The sequence below is a fragment of the Mytilus galloprovincialis genome, chromosome 1 (assembly GCF_965363235.1).
Source record: "Mytilus galloprovincialis chromosome 1, xbMytGall1.hap1.1, whole genome shotgun sequence".
NCBI lineage: Eukaryota > Metazoa > Mollusca > Bivalvia > Mytilida > Mytilidae > Mytilus > Mytilus galloprovincialis.
The window spans coordinates 8979429-8991776 of NC_134838.1; the positions used below are offsets into that span (position 1 = coordinate 8979429).

At 34.5% G+C, this 12348-nt stretch overlaps 1 protein-coding gene across 1 annotated transcript; it reads left to right on the forward strand.

The window, feature by feature from the left end:
- Positions 1 to 1760: 1760 nt before the first annotated feature.
- Positions 1761 to 6831, forward strand: LOC143064729 (uncharacterized). The gene is made up of 2 exons (XM_076237787.1): positions 1761 to 1821; positions 3974 to 6831. The coding sequence occupies exon 2, from the start codon at positions 4019 to 4021 to the stop codon at positions 6203 to 6205; it is 2187 nt and encodes a 728-aa protein (XP_076093902.1). The 5' UTR covers positions 1761 to 1821; positions 3974 to 4018; the 3' UTR covers positions 6206 to 6831.
- The last annotated feature ends 5517 nt before the right edge of the window (positions 6832 to 12348 follow it).

Below are 12348 nucleotides of genomic sequence, written 5' to 3' on the forward strand. Positions count from 1 at the left end.
TTCTTTGTGACTGAGACAAAAACATATTCCCAATTTCCATTCTCATTTTTTTTTTAATTGATGGTTGTTCCCTAACAACTGTCACATTCCTGACTTGGTACAGGCATTTTCCTTTGTAATAAATGTTGTATAAGCCTAGTTTTATAACTACCTAAACCTCTCACTTGCATGACAGTCGCATAAAATTCAATTATATTGACAAAAACATCCCTTCAACGTGACTCGGTACTTTTACATCCCGTCATTGTGTTATTTTGCTGTGGTAAATTTTTGATTGGATGTTTGTGAATGTTGACTGCCGTACCCCTTTTTTGACATTTTTATTCATCTGATTGGTTGTTTTGTTCACACATTGTTGTCATTTAATGGAAATTATGCGACTGTCATACAAGTGAGAGGTTTACCTAGTTATAAAACCACTGCCGAGGTTTAATCCAGCACTTCTACTAAAGAAAATGTCTTTGCCAAGTCAGGAATATGGCAGTTGTTATTCATTCGTTTGATGTGTTTGAACTTTAGATTTTGCCATTTGATTAGGGACTTTCCGTTTTCAATTTTCCTTAGAGTCACTATTATTTATTGTTAATATTTTTTTCAATTCACCTTAATACATTAAGTTCCACATCAATGTGAAAAAGACAAATACCGAGTAAATCGCATAAACTCTAAATGGAGATCAGATCGTGTGCAGCGGCAGTGAAAGCTTTTCCTGCTATGGATGCGATTCCACAATCAGTCAAAAAGTCAGTATGGGTCGAGAGTATCTGAAAAAGACATAAGACAGGGAAAACATGTCATTTGGAAGTTTAGATTCAGCAGAGACATTTAAATATATGTGTGTCAGGATTTAGGAATTTAAACACATCGTATTGTGCCACCATTTTCGGATGTTGAGCGTAAAATTTATGAAGTGCTGATTTCAGTTGTTCTCAAGTCCTTGTTAATCTGTTGGAGCAACTTCAGTTGCAGGAGCCAACAGCTGAATGAAGCTTTTAAAGTGTGGAAAGGTACGAGCGCCAATCTTAATACAGATGTATACAAATACCGTACAAAGGGGCCAAAGGTATCTAACGGCTAAGAAATGGGAAATTTACAATTGACAAGTTGTTATCATCACGTACATGAATATCTTTGAAGTCGTAAATTTGTGTCAAGATCAAGTGAAAGACCGAAATATGTTGCAGACCTTTTAGTTTTGGTAGGGTTTTGAGTGTCGAGACATCATCTTTATACATAAAACTTAAACTATAGAACTTTGTGAGATGCCCTTTATTATTTGCTGCATCTGGATACAAACAAGTAGGCTAACGGGGTGCACAATAAGTACTCATTGGAATATCGACTGCATGTCTGTTGAAATATCAATCCACCAAACTCAGCAAATATTTTGTCTATCAAAACGTCCAATATTTTTATAATCTAACACCAAGACATCTCATGTACATACTTAGTATTTACTCCATGAACGTGTGTACTGGTTTTGAGCTCTTCTCGTATTTATGCAACTTGTCTAATTAAGATTAAATCTCCACACTCGCTAATTTATACTTGGTTGCTTAGATTGGTACTTATATTTTATTGTCATTACCTTGTAGACTCGTGTTAAAACGACCTTGGTAAATGGATAACATAAAAAATAAAAGCCTTAAAAAGAGTCACAAAAAAAAGCCGACGATGTTTTCATTAAAACATAAATGCAATCATACAGTTCAATATGTGTAACACTTGATAAGATATCGGTGTATATTTAGAATTGTTTTGGGACCAATTTCCATTTAAACTTCCTTTTCAATATACATTTCAATCATCTGACAGTGTAAGGTAGGAAATACTAGTTGTTACTCTCTTTTCTTAATTTCATATTTTCCTAACTGTCTGAAAAAGTAAAATCTCAAAAATACTGAAAATTCAATCGTAAAGTCCCTAATCAAATGGCAAAATCAAATGACAAAATTCATCAAACAAATGGACAACAACTGTCATATTTCTGACTTTGTACAGGCATTTTCAAATGTAGAAAAAGGTGAATTGAACCTGGTTTTATTGCGCTAAACCTCTCACTTCTATGACAGTCGTATCAAATTCCGTATATTTACAACGATGCGTGAACAAAATAGACATAATAAAGGCAATCTTTTCTCTCCAAAGTTTAACAGTTAAATTCAGCTTTCTACAGCTTAAGTTTCTAGAATTGATATATCACCATTAATGCTAAAGCACTTGGTCAGTTCTTAAAGTTGAACTTTAATCGTTCGTTCCATGCTTTTGATATAATGAGTCTGTCAAATGCTACTTGCATAATTGAATAATGAACTTTCGAGACTGGCATAATTTCATTCTCCATTGACTCCTCTATTTCGGCATAGTGTTTAGATCGTCCTAAAGATTTTGTTTTAAAGTTTTCTGTGAATGTCATCCCGAAGCGTCATCTGCAATTAAATGGTTGGTGATATATAATATTTTAAAGGTTCAAGAATTCTCTGATAAAACCAACTGGACCTGATGCAAACTCTCTTTTAAATTCACGAACGGAACGCTATAATTGTTTTATGGTGATAAAAATTCGGTTTGTTGATTTTTTTTCTTTTTCTAATGAACTGTGTTAGTTAATCATATGTCTTTTTTTCCATTCTTTTAGCACATGTTTCTTTTCATTGACAAAACCATTTCACCATGGAGGGTATAATACTATTGCTTACCAACCACCTATATTTGGTGCATATTTTGTTCTTCAACTTTAGACTGCATCTTCATAATAATTTTCAATTCTCAATGTTGTTTTTTTCATTGTTGCTTTACCATTCCTTAAACTTATCGAAATGCAATTCAAATGTGTCATTGTTTTCCTGGTAAAACAACACGTTGTGAAAATGTTATTCATGTTCTTCAACCCATTTCTCCTTTTCTTATGTCCTAATTTTCAAAACTTTTTCCTATATTTTTTTACTGTCATTTTTCTAAATTCAATGTCTGGTATAACTGCTCTGTGGTATGATTTTACATTTTCATGTGACCGAGGCAAGTTTTGCGTTCATTGCTAATGCGTGTCCACTTGCTCCCCTACCATCGTTTACATATCGTTGTCAATACAATAGAATTTTATGCGACTGTCTTACAAGTGAGATATTTAGCTAGCTATAACCAGGTTTAACCCAGCATTTTCTAAATAAGAAAATGCCGGCACCAAATCAGAAATATCGCAGTTATCCATTCGTTTGATTTGCTTGGGCTTTTGATTTTGTCAATTGATTATGGACTTCCGTTTTGAATTTTCCTCGTAGTTCGGTATTTTTGTTACTTTCTTTACGCATATCAAAATGTAGTATCACAAATATTGTTCGAAATTTCTCCTATTCGTTGTTTTCTGTTTCGTCATTTCGTACGATTTGGCATTTAATTCCTTACTAATATAATTTTTCCCATTTTATTCTTTTCTATGATGTTACAGTGGTTAAATTGAGTTTTTTTTCTAGTGATGCGTTTCTTTTTCCTTCGTATTAAACGACTTTATGTATGCTTCGACACTAATGGTAATGTCTACCGAGAAAAAAGCAAATCACATTACTGTCTCAGCCAATCAAGCTTCAAATAGATTCGGTTGACTTAATTATTAGGCTGAAACTTTTAGTTTACTTTTATTCTCAATGTCAACCATTGAAATATTTAAAAATAAAACTTAATTGGTTATCTTAACGGATCGGAAGATATAAAACACTGACCCGGGAATATCAGCCTATAACCGCTATGAAGATCCAGAGATACATATTATATATATACATGTGTTGTTAGACACCATAATGTCATTTTAACTGTTGGATATATCTAGATGTGTATAATATATCTAGGTTTGAAAGTTGGCCGGGTTTAAGATGCATGGCTTGTCAATTCTTGCATCGTTCCTTTTAGGTCGGGGTTAAGTTTGATACAGAGAAGATTAATTACCATACTTTAATCTATTCAATATTGTTTTTAGATCAATTATACCAAGAAAATTGACAGTAAAACAACTAAATCCGTCATGACAACAACACCAGAAGACATTTTTAAACTAAAGATGCTTGATTGTTTATTGGAACTATCACTATTCACAGAAGGAATGGTACCAAAGGTAAATTCATTGAATTTTGAAACTACAAAATCAAGAATTCGTGAAATTCTGCCATGGATGACTGATATTGATTTTATCAGAGCTGGAAGTGTTGCTGATCAGTTGTTTTTAACCAAAATTCAAGATCAAGCATTTCAGTATAATACTGACTTTGATTTTATATTTGTACCGCAACATGTTTATGTAGCATGGCCCCAAGATAAATCAGCTCCACCCGAAGCCGTAGCTATTATTAGGGAAACTAGGGATCCAATGTATGTAAAGTTACTGGTGAATCAAAATAGCAAACATATTTTTCCAAACGCCATTTTGAAGATTGATGAGACTTCTAGGGAAACATTTGTTTCAAGCAACAAGTTTTTACTCGAGTTTCAAAAACATATCAACCACGAGCAAATGGCGGTGGAAATATCGGGGCCATCGCAACAGATCCCAAACCGCAACATAATTCAACCAGACGCAGACAACATTTCATCAGTGGATCTTGTATTTGCACTGAAATTATCCCAATGGCCGAAAAACGCCGCGGAATGGAAAGGGAGGGTACGACCCAATGACTGGCCAGAGCAAAAACTTGTAAAGGAGATTTCAGAGCTGGACATTCATGTGGTAGCGAAAGGAAACATCAAAGGTGACAACCCTGATTTAGAATGGAGATTGTCCTTCAATTTATCAGAACGAAGACTGGCTGAAGTCTTATCACAGAAGGAAAAGCAGTGTTTATTAGTTACAAAAACACTACTGAAAGAAATAGATGTGGAAGATGGCTTGTCATCGTATCACTTAAAATCGGTTTTGTGGTGGATGCTAGAAAGAGGACCATTGAGTCGGGAGGTTTGGTCTCAACAGAACCTGGCAACCTGTTTTTTAACATATCTGAATGAAGTACGTTTAGCTATCGAGATAAAAACTGTCAGCAACTATTTTGTGCCCAAACATAATATGATCCAGCATTTAGATAGTCTAACTCTACAAAAAACTCTCGAAAAGATCACCAAAATCCAACACGATCCGGTATCCTCCATATTTTCTTCATCAAAACTTATGGAAAATCCTCGATTTTTCTTTTCATTGAGTCCACTCAAAGGCTATGAATTTGAAGACCTAAACGCAATGCTGGGACATGGTTATGACACAACGACTGATAAAAAGTTAACAGATTTTTTCGTGTATCATTTTTACAATGCTGGGTTGCCATTAGTATCAAATCCAAACCAGAGAAATAAAGTAGTTACTTTACTCAAAAAGATTGCCACATTGAAATGTGTGAAGGAAACCAACGAATCATTTGCAGTCAAACACCTCTTAAAATACTGCTTTGACTGTATTAAATCAAAAGATTTTTCCAACGCATGTGAAGCAATTGCTGTTTTAATCGAATTGAAGGAAATACACGAAATTAAACAAATTTTAGCCTCATATGAAATGGATAATGAAGAAATTGCAACATTATTTCATAACACTGGCTGTGTATTTTTGAGATGGTCAAAGCTGTCGTTTTGGGAGGAACGCAAGAAAACAGATTTGCAGAATGCCGAATTATTTTTCAAAACTGCAGTGGGTCTTATAAACAATGTTACGCATAATGCTGAGTATGCACACTTCCTGTACACCCAAGAGAGATTTGACGAATCTTTAGAACAAGCAACCCATGCCATTGAATTAACACAGCGTACTGAGGACTGGTTGTTGCTTAGTTATGATATAACTGACATTGATGTGATAGATACAAGTATTCAACGACACATTGCTTCACATGAACAAATTACTGCCCCTGCTGTTTTGTTTGCCTATTACTTCTTAGTACGGACTCTTTTTAAACTTAAAAGAAAAGAAGAAGCAATACAAAAGGTGTATAAGATGCGAAACCTAGTTCACAACGTACCTCCAGATTATAGATATGACAGCCTTTCCATGACAGGGTATGCGTGCTTGCCAGTAGATCTTTTAGAAGAAGCAAAGGAACTTTTTAATGAAGCACTTAACATTAACTCTACTGTTCTACAGTTGGAAAATATTAAACTTTGCAACCAACTTATCTTAGACCAGAGTTTTGACGTATTGTATACTCGGGAGGTCCAAAGTTTTGATGGCTGAAGAATAATGATACCGGTTCTAGTAGTAGAAGTGCTTATAATAGTGAAACGTAGTTGTTTTCTTTCACCTAGTATTAATCATGTTATATGCAATATAAAGAGTCTAAAAGAGGGACGAAAGATTCCAGAGACAGTTAAACTCATAAATCGAAAATAAACTGACAACGGCGTGCTAAAAATGAAAGAAGACAAACAGACAAACAAAAGAACACATGACACAACACGAACCCCACCAAAACTAGGGGTGATCCCAGGTGCTCTGGAAGGGTAGCAGATCCTGATCCACATGTTGCACCCGTCGTGTAGCTTAAAAGCGTTGTTGGTTTGTTTTTCTCTATTCTTGACGTCTGCTGACAATGAGAACAACATTTTATATCATAAATTGATAAACATATGTTGTGTACTGACATGTTAACTGGTCAGAAAACGAACATGGCGTTGTCAGTTTATATTCGATATATGAGTTTGACTGTTCCTGTGATATCTTTCGCCCCTCATCCACTTTCTGTATTTATGAAATCGGTAAAACAAAATGAATTTCAAATTGAACTAAAATGATGTGACAGTACTTACGCAGAGATAATAAATAACGTCATATTTCAAAAGAAATTTGATGTGTATAATTAATTCATGAAACGAAATCTTTACATCTATTTAACAAGACGCAAAGCAAAAGAACAGTGAATGCAATCATAGACATAACCGCGCTTTTTTAACCGTACATATTGATAGAAAGAGTGTCCGTTCGTTCTTTCTTCTGTCCCACTTTTGCATATCAACTCAACTGCTAATGGGCCGCTTGAAATAATTTTGTGACACTTTCACTAGCATTTTGTCCATTTTGCAGCTCGTATTTCATTTCTTCGTCTGGATATTTGGGATGAAATCGACTTCGTCAACTGCACACTATAGTACACATTTATATAGGCTTCTCTACATGAACCCTTATGCCAATTTAATGAAACTTTCAAAGAATCTTAACTGATGATATAGTGCACAAGTATTAAATCAAATATGACGGTTCCCTTACATTAGCATGCACTTTGTCAGTGATTTATTTTGGAGATACTCAAATTATATCGGCAATTCATTCCTTACTCCGCTTCTGTACTAGAATCACAGGAACTCGGTTAGCAGATTAAATTATATTTATTGATGTTTTTCAAATCTGTTTTCGTATTTCCTGTCTATTTGTATAACATTATTAACATGGCACTGGCTACGGTTACATGGAAATGTAACAATAATAAAAATATTATTGTTACATTCGAGACTAATTGCCGGAATGCAAAGTTGGGTGAGGAACCGATTAATTACAAATGTAACAATAATTACTGAGGCTACGGTTACATAACGTTATTGTTACATGAAAAACAGCAATGTACGCTAGATTGATTAAACTTAAATCTTCTATAGTTGTATTGCTTCATTCTTTCATATGTATTAAACAATACTTGTAATTTAATACTGATAAATAATAAAATATTATTATTCAACAAATGGTGTACAACTTGAATATTTTTACTACGTATTTTGGTTTTGATGTTCTTAAAGATACTACTCAAGATTAGGAGTGTGACTGTCAAACTGTTAAAGTATTTAACTTAAATACTAAGAAATTCTGTATGTACACGTATCCGTGGAGGACGTATACATTTCGTTCATCAAAAATGTGTCGGACTTTAAAAACAACTTACTGGATTTGTAGAAATTGTCATTGTAAATAAAAAATCACAGTAAATAAATTGTATGTTATAAATGTATGTAATAAATGTTCTCAACTTTTATTATTTAGTACATATTACTAGTCCCATCGTACATTGCTTTTTTAGCTCACCTGACCTGAAAGGTCAAGTGAGCTTTTCTCATCACTTGGCGTCCGTCGTCCGTCGTGCGTCGTCCGTAAACTTTTACAAAAATCTTCTCCTCTGAAACTACTGGGCCAAATTCTACCAAACTTGGCCACAATCATCCTTGGGATATCTAGTTTAAAAAATGTGTGGCGTGACCCGTCAAACCAACCAAGATGGCCGCCATGGCTAAAAATAGAACATAGGGGTAAAATGCAGTTTTTGGCTTATAACTCAAAAACCAAAGCATTTAGAGCAAATCTGACATGGGGTAAAATTGTTTATCAGGTGAAGATCTATCTGCCCTGAAATTTTCAGACGAATCGGATAACCTGTTGTTGGGTTGCTGCCCCTGAAATGGTTATTTTAAGGAAATTTTGCAGTTTTTATACGCCCGGGACGGGACGTATTATGGTATACCGTTGTCCGTCCGTCCGTCCGTCCGTCCGTCCGTCCGTCCGTCCGTCCGTCCGTCCGTCCGTCGTCCACACTTCGGATAATAACTCAAAAACACTTTCACCAATTTCCAAGAAATTTGGTGAATTGTTTATATCTATTGACGTAAGCTCCCTTTCGTTTTTTTTTTAATTTCAGATTTTAAGTTTTGGATTTATGGGGCTTTATTCATAAAAAAGGGGGGATTTTCAACACTTCGGACAATAACTCAAAAAGGCTTTCACCAATGTCCATGAAACTTTGGTGAATTGTTTATATCTATTGACGTAAGCTCCCTTTCGTTTTTTTTTAATTTCAGATTTTAAGTTTTGGATTTATGGGGCTTTATTCATAAAAAAGGGGGGATTTTCAACACTTCGGACAATAACTCAAAAAGGTTTTCACCAATGTCCATGAAACTTTGGTGAATTGTTTATATCTATTGATGTAAGCTCCCATTCGGTTTTTTTTAATTTCAGATTTTAAGTTTTGGATTTATGGGGCTTTATTCATAAAAAAGGGGGATTTTTAACACTTCGGACAATAACTCAAAAAGGCTTTCACCAATGTCCATGAAACTTTGGTGAATTGTTTATATCTATTGATGTAAGCTCCCTTTCAATTTTTATTAATTTCAGATTTTAAGTTTTGGATTTATGGGGCTTTATTCATAAAAAAAGGGGGATTTTTAACACTTCGGACAATAACTCAAAAAGACTTTCACCAATGTCCATGAAACTTTGGTGAATTGTTTATATCTATTGATATAAGCTCCCTTTCAATTTTTATTAATTTCAGATTTTAAGTTTTGGATTTATGGGGCTTTATTCATAAAAAAAAATGGTTTTTTTTAACACTTCGGACAATAACTCAAAAAGGCTTTCACCAATGTCCATGAAACTTTGGTGAATTGTTTATATCTATTGATGTAAGCTCCCTTTCAATTTTTATTAATTTCAGATTTTAAGTTTTGGATTTATGGGGCTTTATTCATAAAAAAAGGGGGATTTTTAACACTTCGGACAATAACTCAAAAAGGCTTTCACCAATGTCCATGAAACTTTGGTGAATTGTTTATATCTATTGATGTAAGCTCCCTTTCAACTTTTATAAATTTCAGATTTTACATTTCCGTGTTATGAATTTTTATGCTTAAAAAAGGGGGGATTTTCCAATTTTGGGACAATACATTTAAAGCATAAAAGACAAGTTAAAAGAGCAACGGGCGTATCATGCGCTAAAGCGCAGCCCTTTATTGGTTATTATCTTGAATACTATTATAGATAGAGATAAACTGTAAACAGCAATAATGTTCAGCAGAGTAAGACCTACAAATAAGTCAACATGATCAAAATTGCCAGTCGACCCCTTAAGGAGTTATTGCCCTTTATAGTCAATTTTTAACAACTTTTCATCATTTTTTGTAACTTTTCTAAAAATCTTCTTCTCTAAAACTACTTTGCCAAATTTAATCAAACTTGGCGACAATTATCATTGTGGTTTATAGTTTAAAAAATGTGTCCGATGACCCAACCTACCAAACAAAATGGCTGACATGGCTAAAATTAGAACATAGTGGTAAAATGCAGTTTTTGCTTTATATCTTTGAAACCAAGACATTTAGGGCAAATCTTTCAAGATTTTTATGTCCATCAGAATAAGATATATCCCCTCACAAATTTTCAGTTGAATCGGACAACCTGTTGTTGGGTTGCTGCCCTTAAATTGGTTATTTTAAGAAAATTTTGCAGTTTTTGGTTATTATCTTGAATACTATTATAGATAGAGATAAACTGTAAACAGCAATAATGTTCAGCAAAGTAAGATCTACAAATAAGTCAGCATGATCAAAATTGTTAGAGGACCCCCTAAGGAGTTATTGCCCTTTAGAGTCAATATTAAACAACTTTTCCTCATTTTTGTAACTTGTATAAAAATCTTTTCTAAAACTACTTGGCCAAATTTAACCAAACTTGGCCACAATCATAATACTAGGGTATCATTTTTAAAAAGAGTGTCTAATGACCCCGCCTACCAACAAAGATGGCCGACATCAGTAAACACATTAACAGGTGAGCGACACAGGCTCTTGAGAGCCTCTAGTTTCATGTAACAATAACGCAATGTAACCGTAGCCTCAATAATTATTGTTACATTCGTAATTAAACAGGTCCTTATCCAACCATGCATTCCGGCATTTAGTCTCCAATGTAACAATAATATTTTTATTATTGTTACATTTCCATGTAACCGTAGCCAGTGCCTATTAACATTTTAACGTTGGCATAAATATTTCTTTGTTTTCAAGAAATGTGTAGTTTAATATCCATTTCCGTTTATTGAAAAATAGTATTTTTCAGTATACTGTTATGGATAGTAAACTGATTCACAGATGACGACGGTTATGTTCCAATTGTTATAATCCCAGATCCTGTCCTCTTTTCATCGAATGTGACCTACCGAATTAGTTTATTACTGAATGCACGAGGAACACGACGGGTGCCATATGTGATCATATGTTCTGGAGCACTTGATATCATCCCCAGTGTTTGGTGGGGTTCGTGTTCTTCAATCGTTACTTCTTTTTATATGATGTGTGTTTGGTATACTGTTGTTTGTCTTTTGTTTTTGTTTTTTAAATTCTATGGTGTTGTCAGATCAATTTTCGACGTGTGACTTTGCATGTGCCTTTGGTATCTTTCACCTCTTAAACTCTACTTTTCGCTATATAGATGATGTTCTTTCACTAAATAATTCAAAATTTGGTGACTATGTGGAACGCATCTATCCAATCGAGCTAGAGATAAAGGATACTACAGATACAGTTAAGTCGGCCTCATATCTTGACTTACATCTAGAAATTGACAATGAGGGTCGGTTGAAAACAAAACTTTACGACAAAAGAGATGATTTCAGCTTTCCAATTGTGAACTTTGCATTTCTAAGTAGCAACATTCCAGCAGCACCTGCATACGGGGTATATATCTCCCAATTGATACGATATTCCCGTGCTTGCATTTCCTATCATGATTTTCTTGATAGAGGGTTGCTGCTCACAAGGAAGCTATTAAACCAAGGGTTCCAAATGGTGAAGTTGAAATCATCCCTTCGTAAATTTTACGGACGCCATCATGAGTTGGTTGACCGTTATGGATTAACCGTTTCACAAATGATATCGGATATGTTCCTTACTTCGTAAATACAATCCCCTTCCCTTTCATGAATGTTCACATAAGCAACACGACGGGTGCCGCATGTGGAGCAGGATCTGCTTACCCTTCCGGAGCACCTGAGATCACCCCTAGTTTTTTGGTGGGGTTCGTGTTGTTTATTCTTTAGTTTTCTATGTTGTGTCGTGTGTGCTGTTGTTTGTTTGTCTTTTTCATTTTTAGCCATGGCGTTGTCAGTTTGTTTTAGATTTATGAGTTTGACTGTCCCTTTGGTATCTTTCGTCCCTCTTTTTTAAGCTTGTCATAGCATTGTTGGTACCTGCCTATCTTTGTTTGGTTCTTGTTTGCTTGATGTTCTGTGACCAAATATTGCATGAACATTCAACTGGAGATCAAATGAACAAAATCTGGTCAACTGAGATGAAGTGTTTGAATTTTGGACAATAAGGTTTGTTAAATGTTACATTTAAGAAATAACCTATATTTGTAAATGGGGTATGCGTTTTGTACACAGATTTGAAATCTTTTAAAAATTAACAATCAAACCCTGCTCACACTTGCACCTTTCAACCTTGATCAAATAAAAATCAAAATTGTTAAGCTGATGTGATCTTAACTGGATGGTGAAATACCTTAAACCAAAACTATAACCCAAGAATGTACTAATTATACACTATCACAATTCCATG

Bases quoted from the DNA above. Each gene is read 5' to 3' on its own strand.
- LOC143064729 (XM_076237787.1), top strand. From the start codon at position 4,019: ATGACAACAACACCAGAAGACATTTTTAAACTAAAGATGCTTGATTGT.